The sequence below is a fragment of the Acomys russatus genome, chromosome 12 (genome assembly GCF_903995435.1).
Source record: "Acomys russatus chromosome 12, mAcoRus1.1, whole genome shotgun sequence".
Classification (NCBI taxonomy): domain Eukaryota; kingdom Metazoa; phylum Chordata; class Mammalia; order Rodentia; family Muridae; genus Acomys; species Acomys russatus.
The window spans coordinates 4462138-4489356 of NC_067148.1; the positions used below are offsets into that span (position 1 = coordinate 4462138).

Genomic DNA, 27219 nt, shown 5'->3' on the forward strand with positions numbered 1-27219 from the left:
ACTATGGGTAGTACATTTTCCCCCCTTCTTTTGGGAGAAGAAAGGGTTTATTTGCTACATCTATTATACAAGGAATACTATGGTTACTTATACCTCTGTGCATGTAAGGTAATTAAACTTCCACACAGATTAAACAGGAATTTGCCATCTTTATCTACCAAGAGAGTGATTCACAGAAACACTTGAGTGATGGTTATGTCAATAAAGTCACACTTTTCAAATTGATGACTTACTTTAGAAAAACACATTTTCAAAGTCTTAAGACTTACATAGATTGTCACCTTTATTATGTACTAACAAATGCCTTAAATTTCACCTCAACCTCTTATTTTCAATGACTATTTTACGTCCAGAACATTTTGATTTGATAAGTGTCTTTTGTTTTCTAGCAAAGGAGGGGATGCCGTTTCTTTTAGTCCATGAAGAAGTCATTTGAGGGAGACAAAGAAAACTTTATTGAAATCATCCATATGTGCTACAGGAGCTACTCAAAGGTGAACGATAATAAGGAAGCTATTTAATTTGGTATTTCAACTTATTCTTTGAGAATTTTCACAAAATTTACTTTCCCCCAGCAACGTGATCATGTATGACAGGTTGACAACAGCTCTTACGAAAGTCTCATAGCTTCTCAGGGATTTTCTTTCTTATGTATGTATATATGTGTGAAACATATCTCTCCATTGTCATAGAACATGGTCATTTTGTCTCTCAATGTTAGATAACAGTACTCTCCGGGCCATGGGGCATTTGTTTGCTAGTCTAACTTCTTTTCATGAGAGACAAAAACAGAGTAAGTATCTTCAGAGAAGCTATGGTTTGGGTTCATACTTACTGACACAGGTACAATTTTGTCCTAGTTGTTATTTCTGCTTGAAGAAACAGAATAGGTCTGACTATTGTTTAAATACCTAACAGTACCTTACTCAGAGCCCCGAAGGCAGGTGTATTTAACTGAGAGGTATGCTGCTTCCCAGTAAAAACAAGTATCTTCTTTACATTCTATTTTGAGTCATAAAACACTTTCCCTCCCTTCTTCTCTTCTTTAATTTATATGCCAGAGAGTTTCTGTTCTGGAAATGAAAGTGAAAGACAGGGAGGAAAGTAGATGAAACAGAGATGATTCAAGGATATGACATATTTTATACTTTCTCAATAAAGTAAATTGTTTTTTTCTCTTTTCCAATAACCATCATTTCCCTTGATCTTGGAATCACTCAAAACCTAGCTACAGAGTCCTGAGCAAACTAATGTGCTGTCTGAAGATGCACAGAAGGATGAAATACTGCCGTCTGCACAGCCCATGCTATTTGGACTGTGCTTACAGCTACGAATTACTGCAAATTTAAGAATGCCATTTTTTTTCTCATCACTGAGTATTTATTATATATAACAAATACATGGGAAAGAAAAAACTATATTGTGTGATATAAATAGTTTATTTACATTACAGAAAAAACATCAAGACAATGTATACTATTTCAAATATATCCATACATAATCAAATATAGCTGTAGTACATGTTTTCATTGGTGTAGATTACCACAAACGCAAGGCAACATGTGTAGATCTCGTCTTATTCTTTTGTCTCTAATACTGTATTGTGTAGTCCAAGCTGTCGGTTGTCCGGCCACTGGGAAACATGCTCCCTCTAGATTAACCTTGTGGATGCTCTTGTTGTGTTGTCTGAACTGTAGTGCCCTGTATTTTGCTTCTGTCTGTGAATTCTGTTGCTTCTGGGGCATTTCCTAGAAGGTTGGAAAGTTTACAAATCTTAGTCTAATGCGATCACCTAAAGTTTGCTCCTACAGTCAAAGAGTGACGCTCTAGAGGAAGCAAATTGCTAACGTTTTTCAGGGCAAACAACTAATTAGCAGTCCAGTGTTGGGTCACTTGTACATATTATTATTATTATTATTATTATTATTATTATTATTATTATTATTATTATTATTATTTATGTCTCCTTGCAGTTGTCTTTAGGATTCTGTCAAGAATTGAAGAACCTAAGAAGTTGAAGAAAAATACTTTTACCTTGCCTTTCACTGTTTCTTCCTTAAGTCTGTTCATTATGTTATGTGATGAACAGACTCAGCACAACGCAATCAAGCAAGCCACGAGCTCATTAAAGGTCTTTGACAACTTTATATCTCGGTGTCTTAATGATGAGTGTTATACTGACATTTCAATGCTACAAGTCAAGATTCTATCACAGCAGAACAAACCAACTGATAATATCTGAATGTAAGTACAAAAGAATATTGCTTTGGTTTAGCCTAATATCATTGTTTTGCACTAATGTTATAAAGCTAGAGACATAAATTCGCACCAATTATGTTGCTTCTATAAAAAGCTAGTATTCAGTCATCTGAAAGTCTCTGATGTAGTATTTTTTATTATCATAAGATATTTCTTTGATAATGCAAACAAGAGCAATATAAAACTAATATAAGTTCTATTATAACTAAGGGTGGAACAGGTGAAAATATATGTATGAACATACATACACATGCTCATACATGCTGAGTAGGAGAAAATATGCATATGAACATATCTACAATGTTCACACATTAATAGTAGGTGAAAATTGTGTGTATGAACATACATATGCTCACACATACATGGTAGGTGTGGTGCATTTTTGTGTAGCTGTTGTGGCCGATACATCTGTCAAACACAAACACAGATCTAAAAAATCTCATTCTTAGCAAGTGAGAGTTGGTGGTATAGAAGTGAAAATCCAACTTTTCAATGAGACAACTCTTCGTTTTGGATCATGTCTCTAGATATTAATATTTTATGAGATATTGCTTAGGGGGCAGGTTCTTGGATAGAAAGAAAAAAAGGAGAAACACATTCGGGCAGAAATGGGTAGAACAGAAGAGAAAAGAAAAAAAAGTTAGACTAGAGACTAGAACAGGTGAGACCAACAGTAGGAGAAAATTGAAGAGAATGAGGGCCCTATGCTAGGAATCATCCTGTAAAGTGTCCAGCATCAACAGGAAAGCAGGGTATCGTGGAGGTCAGGGGTGGGCTTAGCTGGAGGGACTGGTATATAAGCACACTATTTTTGAATGAATGGAGTGAATCTACCCTGGATCCTGGTGTCATGCATAGAGTTATACTTTCCCTGGAAAATATTTTGAAGGTTTACTTGTACAAGGGGGACGTTTATATAACGCACCACGACAACGCTGACATGTTTGCTGTGTTCTTTCTCTTCCCCTAGAGTAGATACTCAGTTTTTTTTCATTTTAGCATAAAAGGTAAAAGAAAAAAGCCATATGCTTTGAAAATACAGCAGAGAAATCTCCCTCGAACTGGAGCTTGGCACAGGTAGTCAACGGCCGAAGGGCACACAACATCACACCGTGAGCAGCTAGGAGCAGAGCGGCAGGGCTACATGCATAGCTGAGTCAGGAGACAGACTGGGCACCATTTTGGCTGCATTGCTCAGCTGTGCGATTTCAGTATTTGATTGTGTCTCACATTTCAGGGTCTCCACCACGAAATTGAGGCTTACTGCTCATTTTCTTTGTCACGTTGTAAAGTGTGTATACACGTGCATTTGTGTACTCAAGCAAACGAATATATATAAAGGTATGACACAATTATAACATAAACACAGAATTTTTGATAAGATAGTCTATTTTTAAAATCATGGGTGGCAATGAAAATGGGATGAATAGCTTACTTAAAGATGTGGTCTGAAGCACTGAAACTCTGGCTTTGCTATATGACACAGCAATCAAGTTGCTCCTGTATGGCAATGGACAGGAATTTTATCTTTTCTATGTGCCCTAGGAGAAGTATGATACAGGTTTCTGTGTTTGGTTTACAAACTATTTTGATTCTCCCTGCATTTCTTTTCATGTAATCCATTGGCTCACTCAGCATCTGAACATGAAACTACTTGATGGAGTCCACTTGACCCCAGGGACAGTCTTCCTACACCTATAGGCCAGGTGAGGGAGGAGGATCCCGTTTTGTCTTTTTCAAGAGCAGATCCCACAGTCTTTAAAGAAGATCGTGTAACACAGGTGCCAGCATACATTATAGTCCCTATGTTTTCATAATGCTTCTTATTTTCTATTTTTTTTTAAGAAATAAAAATCTAAGGGGAAATTCTCTGGTTTACTATAGAGCTGTATAAATGTATGAAAGTCCAGATGTCTTATGGATTTGATAAAATCCTAGCTCTTCAATGGAATTCTTTTTTAAAAAGAGATAATGTATTAAAAATAACTGATCTGTATTGGCTTTTTGTCTGTCACAGGACAGGAATGATGTATTGTGTCTCTGTCTACCATGTGCTTACACACTCAGGAGGTCCTTGTCTACCATGTGCTTGCACACTCAAGAGGTCCTTGTCTACCATGTGCTTGCACACTCAAGAGGTCCTTGTCTACCATGTGCTTGCACAATCAAGAGGTCCTTGTCTATCATGTGCTTATGCACTCAAGAGGTCCTTGTCTACCATGTGCTGTACACTCAAGAGGTCATTGTATATCATGTGCTTGCACACTCAAGAGGTTCTTGTCTACCATGTGCTTGCACACTCAAGAAATCCTTGTCTACCATGTGCTTGCACAGTAAAGAGGTCCTTGTCTACCATGTGCTTGCACAGTAAAGAGGTCCTTGTCTACCATGTGCTTGCACAGTAAAGAGGTCCTTGTCTACCATGTGCTTGTACACTCAAGAGGTCCTTGTCTACCATGTGCCTGTGCACTCAAGGGGTCCTTGTCTATCATGTGCTTGTACACTCAAGAGGTCATTGTCTACCATGTGCTTGCACAGTCAAGAGGTCCTTGTCTATCATGTGCTTGCACAATCAAGAGGTCCTTGTCTATCATGTGCTTGCACAATCAAGAAGTCCTTGTCTATCATGTGCTTGCACACTCAAGATGTCCTTGTCTACCATGTGCTTGCACAATCAAGGGGTCAAACAAATTCTGTCTTGGCCCTTTCCTTGAACTGACACTACTCAGGAGTCGTGGTTTGATTTCCTGTTGAAACTAGGTGAAACCTTTTTTCTCTTTCTATTTCACCCTTGTTCAAGTAAAGACCACCTTTTCCTTGGGCTGGGAATTTGCAGTTAAGTTGTGATATTTACTGCCTGTTTCAGATATATATTAAGGGTTTTGGTTTACTACAGCATAATCTTTCTCATTGCAATTAAAATACCACTATAAGCACTTCCCATCTTAGAATTAAAAAGCATTTTTTGTTGAAGCCAAGTATATTAACACTGGTGGTGCTGAAAGTTCTACGTGGGAATGTATGCTTCTCTAATGAGACCTAGAGCTTGAGCACTTGTATGATATTGTAGATTATATTATATATTAGACCTTATCTATTACCTATTATCCCATTTGGTGTAGTGGTAAAAACACACTGGTTCATAGTTGGAATAAAAAGTGGCTTTTTAACAGATAAAAGGAGGAAAAAGAGGTTGACATTATATGTTAGAGAGGAAAATAACCTTAGGACATAAACAATCAGAATAACATAAAGATAAGTAAAATAACTAGGAGAACCCATGTCTTCCCACTTGGCTATCAGGTGTTCTTACGATGGGGACCTAGGACTCATGGGAAGTGGTGGCCTCAGCCAGTCCACCAAGAGATTCAAGTCAGAGCGAGGACTAGTGCTACTCAAATCCAATTACTGACCTTGTGATGCAGAGGACCACTACACAGATGACAGCAATCTGAATCGTTCCAATCACAGCTGCAATCAAGACATACTGAAAGCGGACAGGGCCGGGGACAACGTAGAGAACACTGTAGTCCTTCTTTTCACAGTGTTGACCAGTATAACCAGCATCACATCTGGAAGAAGGACCACATCTAGTCACTTGGGCCCAGGACTTCTTACTTTAATTTGTTTCTTTAACCTAAATTAACATGTTTATTTAGCGCTTAATGACACAGTTCAAAACAAACAAACAGAAAAGTCTATTTATTTGTTTTAGACATTTTCTTGAACAATTTTTTCATTGTTAGAGAAATGGTGAAAAATATCAGAAAAAGAGATGCCACAGGAGAAATTTCTTAAACTTACTGACCATAAAGTCATTAATTTTGAAGAGAGAATTTTTTTTTTCAGAAAAATTATGGTGTAGGGAATACAAGTGTCCAAACCAAGCTAGTGTGAACCTGTTTTGAGAATGAGTTGTACTCCTCACTCAGTCAGCCTCCCAGTCAAAAATTCAGACAGATGCCTGGTGGCACTCAGAGGAAGGATAGCAGGCTACCAGGAAGAGACTTGATACCCTATGAGCATATACAGGGGGAGGAGGTCCCCCTCAGTCACAGTCATAAGGGAGGAGAGTAGGGGGAAGGCGAGAGGAAGAGAGAAATGGGAGGATACAAGGGATGGGATAACAATTGAGATGTAATATGGATAAATTAATAAAATATATTTTAAAAATCAGACAGACAATCTGCATATGGAAATGAACATTTGATATGAAACTATATTAAGCTGGATCAATATGTTGCTGCTTTGTGGAGAGCTTCTAGTACTTGACTTCGCATTTTTTGTAACTACATCCCGAGGAGGCTCCTGTGGGCACCCAGAGGGTTTAACTTAATAACTGCTGTGGAGGGAGAGGCAGCAGAGCTTTCTCTGTGCCATGTTCACTCTGCCTCTTGAAGAACAGGCAGCTCACAGTATATTCTGTGAGAAGAAACAGGTAGAGAAGACAGAGGTAGATAAAAGATATGGAGAGAGAGAGAGAGAGAGAGAGAGAGAGACAGACAGACAGACAGACAGACAGACAGACAGACAGACACAGTACTGTTTCTGTATATCTCATTGTCCTAATGAAGTTATTTCATTATATGCCAGATATATATCAACTTAAATATAGATACATTTTCCTTTTGATTTGACATCTCAGAAATAATCAGTGTATGTTCTAGACATGAATACTTAGCAGATATTTATAAACTAAAGCCAGACTAGCAATTTCTTTGCATCTCTTCTGAGTTTGAAACTGGAGGTATGGCCAATCATTGCATGATAGCAGGCTCTGCAGAGAAGAGAGCAAGTGCACAGCAGAGCCAGGTCCGATGGTTTTTCACAGGAGAGCTGCAAGATTTTGGAAATGATAACCTACTGACAGCAGCATTCACTTGCTTGGGAAACCCTTAGACATGCCACGCACAGCTCTGCATTCAGAGAAAAGAATGGTGAATAAAAAGTGGCCCATGCCCTTAAAAGTATATAAAGACAATGTGGTGTGCTGCACACTGGATGTAAGAGGTATGCACATCTTCTGGTGTGTGTGTGTGTGTGTGTGTGTGTGTGTGTGTGTGTGTGTGTGAGAGAGAGAGAGAGAGAGAGAGAGAGGGAGAGAGAGAGAGAGAGACAGCGAGAGACAGACAGAGAGACAGAGACAGAGAGAGACAGACAGAGAGACAGAGAGAGAGACACACACAGAGAGAGACAGAGAGGCAGACATAGAGAGACAGAGAGACAGAAACAGACAGAGATAGAGATAGCGAGAGACACACAGAGACAGAGATAGACAGAGACATTTTGATGCTTCTCCCTCATTCAGGAGAATGTAAATCCATTTCCCACTAACACTTAAAGGCTAGTTTTACCTTTTTACTTTATGTTCTTTCAAAGTTTAAGAAGGAAAATGTTACCTGCAAGACGGCTCCTGCATATTGATGGAGTGTTCGCACTTTCCGTGCATGCAGAAACCATTGTAATGTTCTGGACAAGGTATGTGGTGTTCTCTGGCACTTTCTTCTAATTTGTTAGCATTCTCTGTGAATACAGATAAAAGCAGGCACCCCTGTAAATGCTGGCTATGCTGGGGAGCATCAACCAGTGCATTAACAAGCATAGCTACGGTAGGCAAAGCTATTTAAAAGGGCAAGAACTAAAAGGCCATGCTGCAGAAGAAAAAGGGAGAGAGAATTGAGAGACAGACATCCTTACAATTATGTGTAGAGATGAAACTGCAGAATTACCCGGTGCTTTTTATGCTTTTACGCAATTTCCTACATCTTTAACAGCAAATGATGTGCCCATGAGTTGTCAGACAGCTTTAATTTTACTTGCATAGAGACTGTACATTGATCATAAAATAATCCAAGAAGAAATCCTCTATTTTTTGAATTTCAAAGCGCAGCATAACATCTCTGAGAGCAAATTGCTGAAACCTTGATAGTTTCTCAACATGAGGGCTTAAAAGTTAAAATATGGCCGTGTTCAATTGTTAAACATTTTCCAAACCACATGCAAATTAGAACAAATGCATTTTGTCACAGGCTTTTATAATGTACTGTGAGTGTGAAGGTTTTTGTTGTTTTCTCTCCTAGCATCCATATATTTTTTATTGCCACAATAACGCAACTGAAAAACTAAAAGTTGTTTTAGAATCACTTATATAGATGGCCACAGAGTATACGCTAAATGCTCTAAGTTTATTTTAGTGCATACAATCAGCTTATGTTAAGAATTATTCATGAAATTTAAACTTAAGGAAAATGAAACACCTTATATTCTAAAATGAACCACTTCCACCATCATTAGAATGTTTCGTTTTCTAATGCTTTTATAAAAACTTGTGTTGTTAGGCTTCTATTTGCTCAAATGTGTTGCATTCACATTTGTTTTGTAATACCATCTCCAAGTAAGTGGTCACTCAGTGTCTTCTGTTTTTTTTTTTTTTTTTTTTTTTATAATGATGGAAGGTCTGGAGAGAGATGGTTCAGTGGGTAAGAGTACTTGCAGTGCGAGCATGAAGACTTGGGTTTGGTTTACATGATCAATGCAAAAAGCAATGCGAGGCCGGGTGCATGCCTGCAATGCCCCTGCTGTCAGGGTGGGCGGAGACAGAGACTTCCAGGGCTCATGGGCTGCCACTTCTACTCTATGGTCAGTGAGAAACTCTGATCAAAGAAGTAAGGCAAATGGTGATGGAATAGGATGCATAATATAATATTCTCCTCCCTCTCTCTCTCTCTCTCTCTCTCTCTCACACACACACACACACACGCACACACACACACACACAAACGCACACACACACAGAAACACACAGAGAAACACATATAGATACATATACACGCAAAGAAACACTCAGAAACACACACACATGTGCACACATGTGAGCACATGTATACACGCACGCGTGTGGGTGACCAAACACACGCACACACAGAGTTTTGTCTTCATTGTCTCTTCTGAAATCTGATATCCTTGAAAATCCCTGCCTGGGTAAGTGACAAATATAACCGTATCAACCTCTCCCTAAAGGCATTTTTCAATCTACAAGTATTCTTTAGCGCCGTCAAAACTGGTCAGCAGCACGAAAGATTGCAAGTTAATTACTGTTTTTATGGAACGGATTACTCCCTAGTATCTCTACACAGGGGCACCGTGTTTTATTATAGTGCATCCTTATGATTTTCACTGGCAGTCATGGATGATGAGCATATTCATCAGGAGCAGGACGTGCCTTTGCCATTCATGAATTAGATGGATGTATTATTCATATTTAGGCAGAGCTGTAAAATATCTTTCTATACATTTTAACATCTAGATGCCATCTGCAAATCATTAAAGTTTGAAGCAAACTGTTAAAATATTTAGTGCTTTCTTTTGTAGGGATATTTATGTATATTGCTCAGATGGGTAGTATTTCAAGTTTCGCCTCTAAATTTATAAGGTATATACTGTAGCGACGGTAGAGAGATGGCAGATGACATTTCAGCACTTCATTTGTTTTATGTCTGTGTCATTTTAGCTATGGTGTGGCTGGTGATCTTCTGCATAAAAATATTTCTACATTGAAAATTGTCTTTAAAGTTCATGAGCTATTTCCACAGAAGAGATTGTGAGGATATGGTTTTGGTTTCTCTTAGAAGTATTGTATACATTTTTTGCCTTTTTTCGGTGTGTGTATGTGGGGTAGCAAATTAAATCCATAGTAAGGACACACAAGAAAAATCAAAGTACACAGTGTTGAGTAAAATCTGAACAAAATGGAATCAGGGAAGCCATAGTATTTCGATGCGCCTTGTGATGACCTGGTTATTCAAGAATCCAAGGAGAAGAGTGGACTTATTTTGTGCGGGGCCCAGCTGGCAACAATTGCAGTAGCCAGCCCGTCTGCTCACTCTTTAAAGAGGATTTTTAAGCAGTGGGGGTTTCCAGGCCCACTGCTCATGAAATGAGCCAGCACTGATTCCCACTCTTATTTCTGGAGCTTCTTCGCATAACAAACTATTCAACACTTGTATTTAGTGTTCGTTAGTAACACCTCAGTGCTTCCGCACACCTGTGCGTGTGGAGCTTCTCTCTGATTCCCCTGCATTCCTGCTGTATGAGGCCTTTTCTGTCATACTACCTCGCATCCTACCAAAGGGCTGGTTTTCTTTCTGCTGGCAATAAGAGAAGACCAAGCATTTTCAACACTCACAATGCATTCTTGAGGATATTTTTATATTGTACCTCACCCCAAAACTGACAGTTTCTGTATTCAAATAATGTCCATAATTATGAGCTGAAGCCGAAGCGCTAACTGGGAGCATGTTTGAATGCAGGCATTGCCTCGGTGTGCTGTGAGCTAGATTCTCCCTGCTTCCTGTCTATGCAGAATGATGGCATTGGAAGGGAATGGTCTCCATTGTAACATCTGCTAATTAGTTTATACCAGTCCTTGTGAGCTTAGAGTGCTCTGTTTTGCTGCTCATGTGATACTGTCAAATAAGAAAGTAGAGAAATTGGAAAATATATGAGTAGACAAAATGATCCCTGGGTAAGAAAATGAAGAGTCATCAATGAACGTCAACAAATTCATAGTCAATCCAACCAAGTAAACCACTTGATTGAAAACATGAATATACAACCACTTCTAGTGATGTAATAGATATGCTTTAGAAATGAGACTTAAGTATATTAAGACAAGCAGAAACACAGAAATCTAATATCGCAAGCAAAAAAATATATATATATATATATATGCATATGAGTCATGATAAATGTTTGTGAACCTGAAGTTTATGTACACTGGTTGTTCAAGCAACAATAAAGCATTTGGAGACTTGAAATTATGTAGATATGATACTTTGGCAGAGCACATGTTTCTTCTAGTGGCTGACAGCTTAGAACTGAGTTCTCAGTTTTCCATTTTAAAAGGGTTTAATGTAAGTCAGTATTATACTCTCTCTTGTAATAAGATTGTAGCTAGGGCACAAACTCTTACGTCTCTGTTAAAATCAGAACCTCAGTTTCTGCATAAACGTTTACACATGGTTTATTCAGAAAGAGAACTTTGCCCTTCTAAGAGGTGGTCTCTGGTATACCTTGAGTTGTTTGAAGCGGAGCTAATATAGCATATAGCTGCCATACCCACTGCTAGTCAGCAATTGTGAAGAATTAGCACAGTCACACATACTGCTGTTTGCAGGGGAAGACAGACATGGAAAGCCATAGGGACAGGAAAATGGCACAGGAGAGTCTCATCTTATTTCAGGCCACACAGGAGTGGGTAGAAAGGGAACAGAGTCAAACCGTGTGGTATAGACTTGAGTCAATACTGATCAGAGTGAGGTGTGCTTGTGTGTTTACCTTTTGTTCCACATTCTGCTCTTCTGCTCCAGCCCAAGCTGGAAATACATATTTGGAGAACTCCTCTGTTAAACCAAGATAGTGTTGTTCAAAGCAGAAACACTACAATGTGAGATCTGACTAAAAATCACCCATGTTTCTGAAGAACAAATGCCTTTCTTTCGGTAAGGGCTAGAGACTGGCCAAGGAAGTGTTGAAAATCAAGTCATCCCATTGGCTCACAGGCTCTCCAGGGTTGTGTGTCATGAAAAGGTAACTTGAAACAGAAAACTACGAGCCCCAGTTACAGAGACAGGCGTGGCATACTGTTCTTGTGTGAGGCTGTTAAACATTTTGGTAGCCAATTTATTTCTCTTGCTCTGATGCTCTACTCTGTTCTTTTGACATCTATGTATGTGACATCTATGTACACCCCAAGAGGGAGTAACCCTGAGAGTGCAGGAATCCAATCCATCAGATAGCTAAATATTTCATTTGAATTTAGTGGTACAGAATTTTTGATAATTTTCCTTTGGGAGTCTACAACTCCTCTTTCTTTAGCTCACTAGCTGTGGGCATTTTAAGATCAAACATGAGTGGGTCAAATACCTTAAAAGATGGAAGACCAGCCACTGTGTAATAGTTTGGTATCCCTTTGGGAAGATAACATGTATAAATGCTCAGGTGATATTTTAAAGTAATATTCCACTGTGTTGGCTACTTTTATGTCAACTTGACACAAGCTAGTCATCTGAGAGAAGGGAACTCCAAATGAGATAATGTCTTTATAAGATCCACCAGTAATTAATTATTGATTGACGGGGACGGCCCAGCCCATGGTAGTGATGGCTTCTCTGGGCAGGTGGTCCTGGTCCTGGGTTCTATGAGAAAGCAGGCTGATCATGCCATAGGAAGTGAGCTAATAAGCAGCACCCCTCCCGCTCCTGGGCCTCTGCATTAGTCTCTGCCTCCAGGTTCCTTCCTGGAGTTTGAGTTTCTGCTCTGACTTCCCTCTGGGATAGACTGTTACCTGGAGGTAAACTGAAACAAACCCTTTCCTCTCAAGTTGTTTTGGTCATAGGGTTTTTTTTTTTTTATCACATCAGTAGGACAGCAATCTTCCTTTAATCATACTTTTGTTTCAAATAAATCAAATCTGTGGGTCCATCAGTTCCTAGGAGGGAAGTGATTCTGTGCCGGTAATTTAGAGTAAGCTGGGAAGATGCTCAGGACAAGACAGCATCAAGAATTTAGTGCCTATTAAAGCATCTTCCAGGGAGGCGGACTCCTGTTCACTGTTGAACAACCAGAGCTGTTCCTTAAGCAAATGTGGAGACATGAGAGCACTGGGTCTCTGGAGCTATAAAGAAGGAGCCAGGCTGCCCTTTCCTGAGGCTGAAGCATGCTGCTACTCCGTGGTAGGCTAGATTACTTCATCCATCTTGATTCTTTGAACTCTAACATAATACTTTTTGGTAGTATATAGTTTTTTTTGTTTTTGTTTTATGAGACAGGGTTTCACTGTGTCATCCTGGGGGTCCTGGAACTTGCTCTGTAGATCAGACTGAACTTGAACTCACAGACATCCAACTGCCTCTGTTTCCTGAGAGCTGGAATTAAAAGGAGTGTGCCACCACTGCCTGGCGCTAGTATGCAGTTATAACAAAATACTAATCAATGGTTACTTTTATTGTAAATACCATTTTTTTATACCCTAAGAGAAAGATGTGACTAAATAGAGAGATTAAGCTGACTATATTTAAAAAGGAAACAATTTTTGTCTTAGTTATGCGGGTATCATACTTTGGGGAAAAAAGTGTAAATGACTTAAATTTTGACTATGCCACAATTCAAATATGTCACAGAGTGATCTTTTCTATGCATTGTCTTCTTTTAGAGAACAATATGTTTTATGGGTTTAAATTCAACTTGTGGCATTATTATTTAATATCCCATATTATCTTGGAAAGCACATATGTCTGGATAACTCAGAGTAGATAATTATCTTTTAACCTGCCTCTTCCTGTAGGCTCACAAGGTGAACCTTACTTTTATAGAAGATCAAATATTTCACTGTTGAATGTATATAATACTGGCATTTTATTCAGTGATACTACGGAGAAACACACACAGAAATACTCATGTTCTTCCACCGATTATGAAACCTGGTTTTATTCTTTTTCTACTTACCACCTTATCTCCAAAGCAATTCGAAAGTAATTTTATTTAACTAAGTAGAAAAGAAAAATAGCTAACTGTTCAGTGTATTTACATTATGTCTGAGACAGAAATACATTATGAATCTGCAGCTAAGTTATGATTATTCCTGTTGCTGATTAGAGTTAGTTTTGGAGAAGATTTTCAATTCTTATGATTTCCTCTCCTCATCTTATCAGCATAAACACATGAGGTGACAGGAAGCCACGTATCTAGTTTGAATTGTAACGGAAGATTTCAGATCAAAAAGGCGTTCCTGCTGGATGGATTCTGAATACAGCAAATATATGTGAGTTCTTGCAATATAACAGATTCCATAGTAGGCTCGCTCGCTGTCATCATTCCTTTAAGGCGTAGATGAGGAGATGAGAACAGCCTCTCGTTTTCTAAGGCTCTAGACAGAGACTCAAATAAGAGTGCAGAAAGTCACAGTTGGGTATACAAGACAGAGTCAAGTACACAATCAGCTCTTAAATCTACAAGGGAGGGGACTCTGGGAATGATTTGGGAAAACAAAATGAAACCAAACCAAACAAAACAAAAACACTCTTCAAAACAGTGACCAAGTCCTTAAAGTGTTACACATTTAACATTTTCCCCTGACAGTTAAGAATGCTGCCCCCTTTCACCCCAAAGCATAACTGAAAGTGCTTGTGGGAAATCCCATGTGGACTGTGTCATGCTGCTGGGGAAACCGAGGCTTCTTCCTAGGACTGGTGGTCTCTGTAATGAAAGAATTTAAGAGCTGACTCAGGAAGAAGCTTGGTGACAATTTTATTAGTTTCACAGAGAAACTACAGGGTGGGAAAATCTCAGCAGCTGCACAGAGATGGGAGATGGGGAACAAGAGAGAATGCCCTTTGGGTTAGGCATGGGAGTCTGCTAAGCAGCCACATGGAAAGAAATAGGCAGCTTCAGAGGTGTAGTGGAAAGTCCAAAGCACCAAATGAGGCATACGTAGGATCAGACCAGCAAGCAGATGAAAGAAACAGAAAAGAAGAAAGTCATGTCTTCTCAAGTCAGTTTCACAGAAGCAGGCAGACCTAACAGGGCCTCATGGTGGGTTCATAGTGACTGCAGAGAGTATGGTTTCCGGGAAGAAAAATTATTCCTCCCATCTCTTTAACATAACCTGAGGTGAAATAATCTTCTTCTTGGCCAGGGGACTGACAGGCCTGGCTACCTTAAACTTAACATCTGGATAGTTTGGAATGGCAGGTCTCTAATAAGAGCCAGAGGTTGATCTCATTCTTTTGACCGGAAGAAAATAACTTTCTCTTAATTGGCCTCAACAGAGCTCTGTTCAAGACTACAGTCATGTTTAGGTGTGAGAGTTTGCTAACTGGGCTGTAGGAGAGTTAGGAAGAGAATAAACAGGATGTAAAGAATCGCTCCAGAATTGATCAGACGTGATCATAAGATGTGAGTGGAGATCCTTATCACCTCCTATAGGAATTCTCACTGGACATAAAGTTCAAGTCAGTAGAAGAAATCTACTTTTCATGTCACTATATTCACAAGCAAAGTCTTATTGGTGATTTCAGGACTTCCTGAATTTGAATTGGAGTAGCAGAGTTATGCAGAAGTATATGTAGTAATTTGTGGACTGGGTAACTGGAATACAAAATTATGTAGCTGTTTTTTCCCCTGGACTGTTACTACTTATGATTCTAACTGTAATGTATTTACAGGCACCAATGCCAAGGAATCTGTGAAACCTTGGTCTGGCCATTTATAGTTAATATTTAACCGTGGCATCTAGCCACAGTTATTATAATTCAAGAGTTTGTTATAAAGAGGCTTATTTAGTAGCCCATAATCCTGGATTTCTAAGGAAAAATGATGTTTTGTTTTTTACTAAGAGCAAAATATGTCAAATTTTAGCCACTTGATTTCTTTGAATCAGACATTCAGAGTTCTCCATCTTGATGAGAGCAGCAGTGGAGACAGAAGTTCCATTCTCTCTCTAATGTGTCTTTTCCACGCTCACTATTCAGTCAAGAGCCCATCTTCCAGCAAGTGAGGTACTCACCAGGCTAGAGGATTTAGCTTGATGACCTTTTAAAAACACAGTGGTTTTATGGAACTTCATATGGCTTTAACAACACTTCGGTCAATATTAGTCCTTGGGAAGAAGCCGGGATCCGTGACTCTGTTAGTCTCCTGGGTGGAGAGCTAGAATTGTCTTGATATGATGAGACCAGTTTGCTCCAGCCCCATCCCTTAGGCTGCTATGCCATCTTGTTCTGCTGTCAACCTTCTCTTTAAAAGTCAAAGCTTGCTAGAAACGTTAGAGGCAGAAAAACCCAAGAGCATTTCATGTCAAGAATATTTCCACTTCTTTTGCCTTCAAATATATTCATTTCTGGCCAAATTTATATGCTTAGAGGCTAATCAGATCAGCCTTTTTCATTGAGAATTTTTGGAGACAATTCTAAAAATGACTCTAAGTGACAACAAAAAGAAGCAATGGGTTGAGGCCTCATCTATTTTAGCTTCCTGAACTGAGTGTCCAACCATTTCCTTGTCCTTGGGCTGTGTATGAGGAAATGGATAAACATTCCATGTAAATATTATCAGGTGATGTATTTCCTCTTCCTTGTGACCTGAAGTTAAGAACCCACAGAGAGTCACAGGATTGAGATTGAAACATTTTCTGGGATACAATGAGAACAAAGGCTTTGATAATATAGGGACCACAGGTTTGAGCAAAACCCAAACCACAAAAGCCAAACAGCTTTAGTCACTCTGTGTAATATGTTAGATGAATACTCTCAAGTAGCTACTGTGTCTAGCACTGCTACATACTATACATAATGTTATATATAATGTAAATATTTATTATCTCTCAGCAAGTTTATCTTATTATCTTCTAAATTCAGTCAAAAAAATTGTTAAGACAAGATGATAGTAGATAGATCTACAATTATTTCAGATCCCCAAATAAAGACCGTCACTGTCTTAATATATAACACAGTAGCAATAGCCCCTCAGGGAACATTTGTAAAACTTGTATTTTGTAGATATCAGAGTATCAGTGCTCAAGTAGATTTAGTGATGTTTTTAGGAGTTTACATGGGAGATAGTGGACGTGAAGGCACAGGATCCGAGCCTATTCCAGCATCACCCACATGAAGACCAACTTTGGTTAAGACAATATCTGACCTCTCATTTTTTCTTTTTCCCCTTTAAACTGTAGACGCTTTGCTTCACGCTGACAACCAATTCTCTGCCTTCTTCCCTTTACTTCAGTAGAGGGCCCTCTGTGACTCCCACTCTCCTATCTTTCCCAAGGGCTCTCTCTGTCAAATTTGTCTTGTTCTCTTGTGTCCTCAATCTCTGCTCTATCAGCAGTTAAGCATATAGGATGACATTGTGAAAATAAAACGAGAAGTCTTTCTCAATCCAAGTCTCTGCACAGCACTCACTGTGCTCCTTCTGCGCTTTCTACCCTGACTTTACTCTCTCTTTTGACCACAGCTCTTCAGAGACACTGCTGTGGGCAGGAAGAGCAAAAGTGGCTGTGTCACTAAGGTTAGTGTCCCAGTCATCTCACATTCAGCTGTTCAAGCTCTCTGGAATATTGATACAGTTGACCCCTTACTTCTTTCTGAAGCCATGACCACTCCTGGTCTCTATGTTAGCATCTTATTCTTTGAATGGTGTGTGTATGTGTGTGTGTGTGTGTGTGTGTGTGTGTGTGTGTGTGTGTGTGTGTGTGTGCGCACGCACGTGCGTGCATGCTATCACTCCTTCACAGTGTATTTTGCAGGCTCCTGCTCTCCAACTGATTTTTATAAATCCTTATTATTTCTTAAGACTCTTCTCTTTATAGTCTTTAACAATTCTGACACAAACAGACAAATAGACAGACAGACACACACACACACATAATCACACACACACACACACAGACAGAGAGACAGAGAGAGAGAGAGAGAGAGAGAGAGAGAGAGAGAGAGACTTTACCCACTATAAAGCATATACAGTAGCCCTAAAATGAAAGATTTGTAGCCACCTTTATTTAACTATTGAAAAACAAGGGGTCACAAGCCCTTTGACATCTCTGTGTGTGCCAGATAACAAAAGTACCCTGAAACTTTGTGCCACCATCTCCAACTTGGCATCACACTGTGTCTGCAGTACTGTGGAGGAAAGCTCCTGAGAAGAACTCCGCTGTGGCTGATTAGAATCAGTACTGTGCAGAGATGGGGATATCACAGGATCAGAAGGTTAGTCACCATACCTTGGGCTAGCTCTAGCACTCCATAAGAGATATCCCTCACTCACCTCTGTGCTGGAACTAACATCTTGTGACTAACAAAAACCATTTAGAATCTATTAACTTAGCAGGCTATGGTGTCTACCAACCCAAAAGCTAGGAATGCCATCATGTGACACCTTGAGCCCCTCTGATGTACCTGCCAATGGATTTTAAACTTCTCTTGATTCATGCTTTCTTTGTTCTGCAAAACTATAAAAACTTCATGAAATTGCTTCGACATTGAAGCATAGAATTTGGGGTAACCTACATGTGTATTCCTAGGTTACCCCAATAGCTCCAGGATAAACTCTCTCTTGTTCCATTTAAAATGGGAGCTGTGGGTTTTGTGCTGACAGCATTGTCCAGCAAAAGGTTGAACCTTTGAGTGAAGTGAAGACATTTCTATTCACAAAACAAAACAAAAAATCCGGCATGTATATTCAAAACAGAATCCAAGACTGTATATTAATGATGCTCTGATTTCCTTTTTTATTTTGACGCACAGTCATTCATTTATTCTGACTGTAGCTACTTCAAAACTGTTAGCACTCCCATACTTGGTGATAACAGCAATGACCAAGGCTAGCTAGCAATCAGCTTGCTTTTTTTTCCCCACAAGAACACTACTTCATGAAATGGAGAGCTTTTATTATTTCTTCAACTAAGGAGCAAAGATATAGCTTTTACTCTTCAACAAGCTTTCATGAGCTGAGCCTCAAAAAGGCTTCGAGAGAAGATATTGGAGAGCAACATTCATCTGTGGAAACTGCCGAGAGCTGAACCTTTGTGAAAAAGCAAACCCACAAGAAACTAAAGGCTTATAACTTTAGTATTAAAATAACTTTGAATGATTATGACCATTTAGCATTTTTTCAATTGAATATTCAGCTTCAAGGCTCACTTCTAAATATTAATAAACTGTTTAGACTAGAAATTGTAAACAGCTATGATTATAGATACTATATAATTCAGATGAGTGGGTGGCACCTTAGTATTTGGCTGTCATAGAATCTTTGAAGATGCTTTTGTTGTTTAAATACCTCTCAAAGTGTGTGTGTGTGTGTGTATGTGTGTGTGTGTGTGTGTGTGTGTGTGTGTGTGTGTGTGTGTGTGTATAGTCTGCCTGTATGTGTGTACTTGGTATGAATGCAATTTTATAATTTTCTTTATGTACACAAAATTTAATGAGATAAGTACTAAAATGTAATCCCCTGTTAAGGCAATGTTGCCTGTTTTAGGGTGGGCTCAAGCTATTGCTCCCAAGATGGATTTCCTGGTTTCATTCTGACTAAATAATATCACCAAGGGGACTGGATCTTTAAAAAAATTATTGCATATGACTCTAGCACTCAAACTGAGAATCAAGCCAGCTGACCTCTCCCAGCTGTTTCCTCTCCTCTGTCTTTCTTCTGCACTATCATGTGGCTTCTCTTATATCCTAGCCCATCTTTGTCATGTGGTGTCCATCCCATACCTCCACCTTCTAGCTCCCAAGTCTGTGCTGGCTCTTGAAATGCTGAGCTATCAAGAGTCACTGTCAGCTGTGGGCTGTGAACACGCAAGCTGTGGTTTTCCCTCTGCTTCTCTCCCTCTGTTCACCCTTTCTTGTCACAGGAAGCTGTCAGGGCCCTTTAGCTTGCCAGCCTCTTTGCACTATTGGTGGTCAGCCTGAACAATTCAATTTAAAATGTCTTGAGAAGCCAACACTCTACGTTCTGATGTCTGTGAAAGCCTTCCAAGCCCTGTTAAATCTAGACTTCTTTAAGGACTCTGTTAGGTAACTAGCAAAAGCCCAACAAGACCTCCCATTGTGAAAGCCAATGAAGCATCCCTTTGGAACTAGGAATCAGTAACACAGCCAAGAAGAGGCACAGATTGCACCAATGCTTATCGGAGCATCAGTGCCCACATAGCAGGGAAGGGATGCTGGCTCAGTGTTCATAGTTACCTAAGTCCAGTTAGTCTATGTGTAACAAACAGCAATAAGGACAAGAACCAAGGCAAACAGGGAAACACACCAGAGTGAAATTGGAATTTATGCCTATGTGATGACTGCGCGAGGGAAGGCTAAGATAGCTAGTTTACACTGTGTTGTGCTAAGAAAGGACATACCTTATGCGGAATTCCTGTTCATCTGCTTATACAGCCTTTCTCATTCCTTTCCCTTTATTTCCTTTTCCCTTTTCCCCTCTTCTCCCCTCCTTCTTCTAACTGGAGATTGAGTTTAGGGCCCCTTGGAATGTCATCACTGAGCCTCTTTTTATATTTTATCTTGAAACAGGTTCTTATTTGACCAAGCTAAACTTGCTTTGAGGTCCAGATAGGCCTGGAACTTGCAATCTTCCGGCCTCTACCTCCCAAACAGCTGTATCATATGGCTTAGGCTACGAGGCCCAGCACTCCCCCCCCTTTTTTTTGAGGAGCATCAGTAGGCCCACTCATTAGACTATACTCTGGGGACACCACCCTAGTCATGGCATCGCTAAATGTTTTCCACCATGACATATATAAAACATAACATTGAGTTATTGGATCAAGGAGACAACAATTGGTCTAAGGCCTGTGGTTGCTTGAGCTATCCTGCGAACCAATGCACTAACACATATGTCATATGTTTAGGACACATGATAAAGCTTTGTCTTAGGCTACACCTTTTTTTGAGTCAGACTGTTTAGTTTTCTTGGCTGTCTTGGGGGTTTCAGTACATGGACTGACACAAAATGGGTGCTCCATGTCGAACATGAGTGAGTAAGCAATACAGGCACAAAAGACATATTTGGCAACCAACCGCCTGTGCCCTAGTAGAGGAAAGAGGCTTCGGAATCATCAATACTTCAGATATCTGTCTCTAACACCAGCTGCACTTCAGCGATGTGATTTTCTTCCTAAGACTCCAATCCCTATCTTAATGGCAACGTAAAGTACAATATGGTAAAGAAGAGTTTTTCTCGATGAAAGTATCTGTAGTTGCTGTGACAGGAGTGGGTGGTTACGGGTAATGCTATATTTGCTATACACTCCAGTCTTCATCAATGAGATGCAAAAAAAAAAAAAAAAAAAAAAACCATGAAGGGCAAAAATGTTCTGCTAGTTGTAACCGACAAAGAAGGATAGTTTTAAATGAATTGAGAAGCTAGTGTAAGCGAATGATGGGTTTGCATATTTCTTCTAAGTGATGTCATGGCCCAGAAAGGGCAGCTAGAGAATTTATAGCATGGATTTAGTTTCATTTACAAGTCTGGAGCATTGCCACATGATGGTATCTGACTAAATTAATGTAAGTGTTCCCCATTGAAAGGACAAGGAGGTAATAGTCTCTTGTGTAGTCAAGGATGAGGCAGAACAGTTTTAAGAAACATACACAGGTAATTGTTCAATGAGCAGTTTTAAAGATGAATTTGCTATTTCAAACTAGGAATCTAGATCAATTTGATTTAAAAAAAATATAGACTAGGTTCCAAGACAAATTAGGGAAATTTTGTTAATAGTTAACTTTTGAACAGTATAGCTCTTGAACAGTTTAATTGTGGAAAGCTATATTGCTTTAATGGCATTTCTCTTAGTACATATCATACATAATCAAACATTTGTGTTTCAGCAAAAGGATGTTGTTTAAGGTGGTATTGTTTTCTAAGACAAATTTTTAATGCTGAGAGAATCCGTCATAGATTTCCACATGTCCTTCAATGAATGTTAACCTGCTAAAGAAATGTGGTGTCTGTGAAAACAGCCTTTTAAAATGTATTGATAAATGGAAGAAAGGGGAAATAGTAGGACCCACAGGGTCCTGGAAACCTACAAGAAGAACTTTATGACAGGCAGATCTGGATCCTGGGGTCCTCCTCAAACTAAGGCACCAGCCAAGGAGAATATAGGCAGTAAGCTTCGAACCCCTACCAAAACCTAGCCGACGAACAGGATATTCTCCACCGTTGAGTGGAGAGTGAGATCTGACTCTCACACGAACTCTGGTGCCCCTTTTCTGACCATGTCCCCTGGATGGGGAGACCTGGTGGCACTCAGAGGAAGGATAGCAAGTTACCAAGAAGAGACTTGATATTCTAAGAGCATATATCGGGGGAGGAGGTCTCCCTCGGTCACAGACATAGGGGAGGGGAGAAGGAGAGAAATGGGAGGGAGGGAAGAATGGGAGGAAACAGAGAAAGGGCGAACAATCGAGATGTAATATGAATAAATTAATAAAATTTAAAAAATGTATTGGTAAAATCAGTGTATCTACTGATTAATGCAATTTTAAAAATTGTTTTTAGAGGGTTTCTGTATTCTTGATCACATCATGTCCCCTCAAAGTAGTAAGTCATATGGTGATAGAGGCAGAACTTAGGGCTACAGACCCATACATGAGGAAATATTGACTGGGAAGAGGCAAAGAAAGATGCCTTCTCTGAGTTTTTGGAGAAAGTTGGTCTTTACCCTTCTTGACTTTCATATTTCGGGCTTCTGGGACTGTGTGATAAATACATTTCTGTTAGATTACTTGTGTATAGAAGTTTATTGCAGAGCTTTAGGAAACTAATATAGTTGTTACCTAAAACAAACTTTTATGTTGATGAAGTCACTTTTCAATATTCATATGGAGTTGATGGACATGAGCTAAAGATTAGCTTCAGTTGCCAAGTGACCTGGAGAGGCTAGTTCATGCCTACTTTCCCAGCACAATTCTCAGTAGACTCCTGGTCATCCACAGATGATCTCTAGCATGTTTGGTAGTCTTAGTTTTAGCTTAGGCTAAAGTACTTGTTCATATCATTTGCATAACAAAATTATGTCTTTAGGGTGTCAATTCTAGCAGCTCCAGTAAAGAAGAGAAGTCCTTGAGGAAACTTTGAAAATGCAGTTATTGAGCAGTTATTATTCATCTATTTACTTCTCTTCTTTTAAAAAGACCATTCATTGTTCATTGTTTACCCTGCTACAGAACAAATGGTTCTAGGTGTTACTTTTAGTGCCTCAAAGTAAATGGTCAAGAAGCTGACTGACATCCGTGGCCTTTGTAACAAACGGATTCCAGGTAATGCGTAGAGTGTGCTTGTTCAACTTAGCTCTGTCTACACTTTCTGGATGCTCAAAAGCGGATGAAATCCAAACTAATTAAGGGGGTCCTAGAAATCTACAAGTAGAACAATATGATAGGCAGATTTGGGCCCAGGGGTCCCACTCAAACTAAGGCACCAGCCAAGGACAATACAGGAGGTAAACTTTAAACCCCTTCCCAGATCTAGCCAATGATCAGAATATTCTCCACAGTTGAGTGGAGAGTGTGATATGACTTTTTCACGTACTATGGTGCCTCACATTTGACCATGTCCCCTGGAGGGGAAGACCTGGTGGCACTCAGAGGAAGGACAGCAGGTAGCCAAGAAGAGACTTGATACCCTATGAGAATATATAGGGGGAGGTAATCCCCCTCAGGAACAGTCATAGGGGAGGGGAATAATGGGAAAATGGGGGTGGGGGAGGAATGGGAGGATACAGGGATGGGATAAACATTGAGATGTAACAAGAATAAATTAATAAAAATAAGAAAGAAAGAAAATGCAAGCCCTTTCTTGGCAAATCTTGTTTGTAAGAAGAATTCAAGTATTCCATTTTAAAAATTGAAATGTTTTCTACTTCATTAAGAAAAGTTCAAAATGTAATGTTGTGGTTTTTTATTAAGAAAATTTGAAAATGAAATGTCTGTTTCTTTTATTTGATTGAGAAAATTTCAAATTGACATATTCTTACATTTGAAATATTACCTCTCAGTTAAATACACACAGGCATGTATACATACATACATAGATACATTCATACACACATAATAAGTTGTGGACAGTAACCAAGTATTTTAAATAGCTGGGACTCCTTTAATTTCCAGCTTTGGGGGATCCAAGATGGCGGCGAGCAGTGTGGACCGCGTTTGGAGGCTCCAGTGAACAATTCAGGGAATTGCACAGATTTCTGAGCCAGGAACACCGAGATCCGAACATCACGGCAGCGGGAGTGCTCCACGGTTCGGAGGGACCAGGGTGCGGTGGACCTGCGTGCCCCTGCACACGGGAGGAGCGTGGTTTTTCTCTGATCGGAGCGGCAGCGGTAGAGGCGGCAGCACCAGCGGCACCAGCAGCGGCGGCTGAGGTTTGCAGCTCATAGCCTTCCGGTGGAGGCGATTGGTGTGGTGGCTGGTGGGAATTGCTGCGGGAGAGGGGACTCGGGGCAGGATTTGGGTCGCGTGGAGCCTTTGGACCCAGATTGGACTCGGCGGACAGTTCGGCCCCAGAGTCCCGGGTATTGGCCCGGCCCAGCAAACAATTCTGCCTGAGGCACTAACTCAGCGTGGCCATAGCTCCCCTGCTGTGGCGCAGGCGTAGTTGAGCACGCTGCTCCACACTAGGCACTACCTCAGCTCAGCGGCAGCTCCCCTGCGGTGACACAGTCTGGGCGGAGCACTTGGTTTCACCACAGGCGCTAACTCAGAGCAGCCGCAGTTCTCCTGCTGTGGCGCAGGCTTGGTGACGTGCTCGGTTCCATCCTAGGCACCACCTTAGCTCAGCGGCAGCTCCCCTGCGGGGACACAGTCCGGGCGGAGCACTTGTTCCAGCACTGGCGCTAACTCAGAGCAGCCACAGTTCTCCTGCTGTGGCGCAGGCTTGGTGACGTGCTCGGTTCCATCCTAGGCACCACCTCAGCTCAGCGGCAGCTCCCCTGCGGGGACACAGTCTGGGCGGAGCACTTGTCCCACCACGGGCGCTAACTCAGAGCAGCCGCAGTTCTCCTGCTGTGGCGCAGGCGTGGTGACGTGCTCGGTTCCATCCTAGGCACCACCTCAGCTCAGCGGCAGCTCCCCTGCGGTGACACAGTCCGGGCGGAGCACTTGTTCCACCACTGGCGCTAACTCAGAGCAGCCGCAGTTCTCCTGCTGTGGCGCAGGCTTGGTGACGTGCTCGGTTCCATCCTAGGCACCACCTCAGCTCAGCGGCAGCTCCCCTGCGGTGACACAGTCCAGGTGGAGCACTTGTTCCACCACTGGCGCTAACTCAGAGCAGCCGCAGTTCTCCTGCTGTGGCACAGGCTGGACAGAGCTCTTGGTTCCACCAGCTCTAAGACTCTGGTTGGACACAGTGTACAGTTTGAATCCAGAATTCCTGGCTGAGATTGGTGGTCAGTTCGGGCCCTGAGTCAATAACTGACCACAGCACGCACTTTGGGCCAAAAGGCCCTAGTGGAGCTTGGTGCGTAGTCCCAGCCCAAAAATTCTGGCTGGGCCCTGTGTGCATTTTGGGCCCAAAATCCCTAGCTGAGCTTGGCAGACGGTTCTGGCCCTGAGAATCTAGCTGAGTTCTGCCCGTGGTTCGGTCCCAGTGCTCCTGGCTGGACTTGGCAGGGAACACAGAAGGCTGTGGATACCTTGGCCTGACCCAACGCTCATTCAGAGACCCAGAACAATTGCAGGATCCACAGCAGAGAGGGACTGAGGATCACTGGCTGTGAGAGACCAGAACAACAGGGCTAACCTCCTAACATCCACACCAGTGAAGCTTTGAGCTCGCAGCCTAGGGAAATCGTAAGAAAACAAGTGAATCTATCATCAGACACCCTCCATTCAACTCTGGAAGCTACCCAACAAAAACAAAGACGGCAAGATGTCTAAAGGACAACGAAAAAGCATACGCAAAAAACCCCAAAACAACATGGCGTCTCCAGTTTCCAGCTATCCCAAAGAAAACCACCCAGAGAACTCAAATACAACGGAAATACAAGAAAATGACCTCAAATCCTTAGTAATGAGGATGATAATGGAGGAAACAAATAAAATTCGTAATCAAATGCAGGAAGACGCAGACAAACAGGTGAGAGACATAAAAGAAGCACATAGAGTGGAACTGGAAAAATTGCAGGAAAATGCAAACAACCAGATGAAAGAAATAGCTAAAACGGTTCAAGCTCTGAAGACCTATAAAGAGGCAATGGAAGAAACTCAGGAATATACAAAAAATCAGATGAAAGAAATCAAAAAATCAGTTCAAGATCTGAAAATGAAAATGGATTCAATGATAAACACACAGACAGAAGAAAAACGAGAACGTGAGACCTCAGAGAAGAAGGCGAGCAACACAGAGGTGAGCTTTTCTAACAGAATCCAAGAGATGGAAGAACGAATCTCAGGGCTAGAAGATACAATCACAGATATTGAATCAACCATTAAAGAAAATGCCAAATCTGGAAAACTCCTGACACAAAACATCCAAGAAATTAAGGACACCATGAAAAGAAGAAATTTGCGGATAATAGGCATTGAAGAAAGAGAAGACATCAGACTCCAGGGCCCAGAAACTATTCTCAACAAAATCATAGAAGAAAATTTCCCCAATCTAAAGAAGAGATGCCTATAAACATACAAGAGGCCTACAGAACACCAAATAGAATTGACCAGAAAAGAAAAACTGCCCGCCACATAATAATCAAAACACAAAACATGCAGAACAAAGAAAAAATATTAAAAGCTGCAAGGGAAAAGGGCCAAATAACATTTAATGGTAAACCTATCAGAATTACACCTGACTTCTCAGCAGAGACCATAAAAGCCAGAAGGTCCTGGACAGAGATCCTGCAAACCCTAAGAGAACACAGATGCCAGGCCAGACTACTTTACCCAGCAAAATTATCAATAACCATTGATGGAGAAAACAAAATATTCCATGACAAAAACAAATTCAAACAGTACCTATCCACAAACCCAGCTTTACAGAAGGTACTAGAAGGAAAACTCCATCCCAAAGGGTCAAGCTACAACCAAAACTACCCAGGAAATAGATAACTATCCCATGGCAAAAAACACAACTACACAAACGCTCGACTGGAAACAACATCAAAATTAAGACTCTTAACAGTCACTGGTCATTAATATCTCTCAACATCAATGGCCTCAATTCTCCAATAAAACGACACAGACTAACCGAATGGGTACATAAACAAGACCCAACATTCTTCTGCATCCAAGAAAACACATCTCACCCATAATGAAAGGCATTACCTCAGGGTAAAAGGTTGGAAAAAAATATTCCAAGCAAATGGTCACAAGAAGCAAGCAGGTGTAGCCATTTTAGTATCGAACAAAATAGACTTTCAACCAAAATTAATCAAAAGGGATGAGGAAGGAC

At 40.6% G+C, this 27219-nt stretch overlaps 1 protein-coding gene and 1 long non-coding RNA gene across 2 annotated transcripts in view; one reads left to right on the forward strand and one right to left on the reverse strand.

The window, feature by feature from the left end:
• Positions 1-392: 392 nt before the first annotated feature.
• LOC127196261 (tomoregulin-2) overlaps positions 393-27219 on the reverse strand; it is a 156836-nt gene continuing 130009 nt past the window's right edge. The window contains exons 5-7 of the mRNA XM_051153815.1: positions 7659-7782; positions 5673-5831; positions 393-1748 (exon numbers count right to left, since the gene is read on the reverse strand). Of these exons, the coding sequence (XP_051009772.1) occupies positions 1652-1748; positions 5673-5831; positions 7659-7782 (380 nt within the window). The 3' untranslated portion in view covers positions 393-1651. The remainder of the gene's footprint in view (positions 1749-5672; positions 5832-7658; positions 7783-27219) is intronic.
• The window catches only part of LOC127196262 (uncharacterized), a 44821-nt gene continuing 31501 nt past the window's right edge, over positions 13900-27219 (forward strand). Inside the window, exon 1 of the long non-coding RNA XR_007831464.1 lies at positions 13900-14080. This is a non-coding gene — a long non-coding RNA (uncharacterized LOC127196262). The remainder of the gene's footprint in view (positions 14081-27219) is intronic.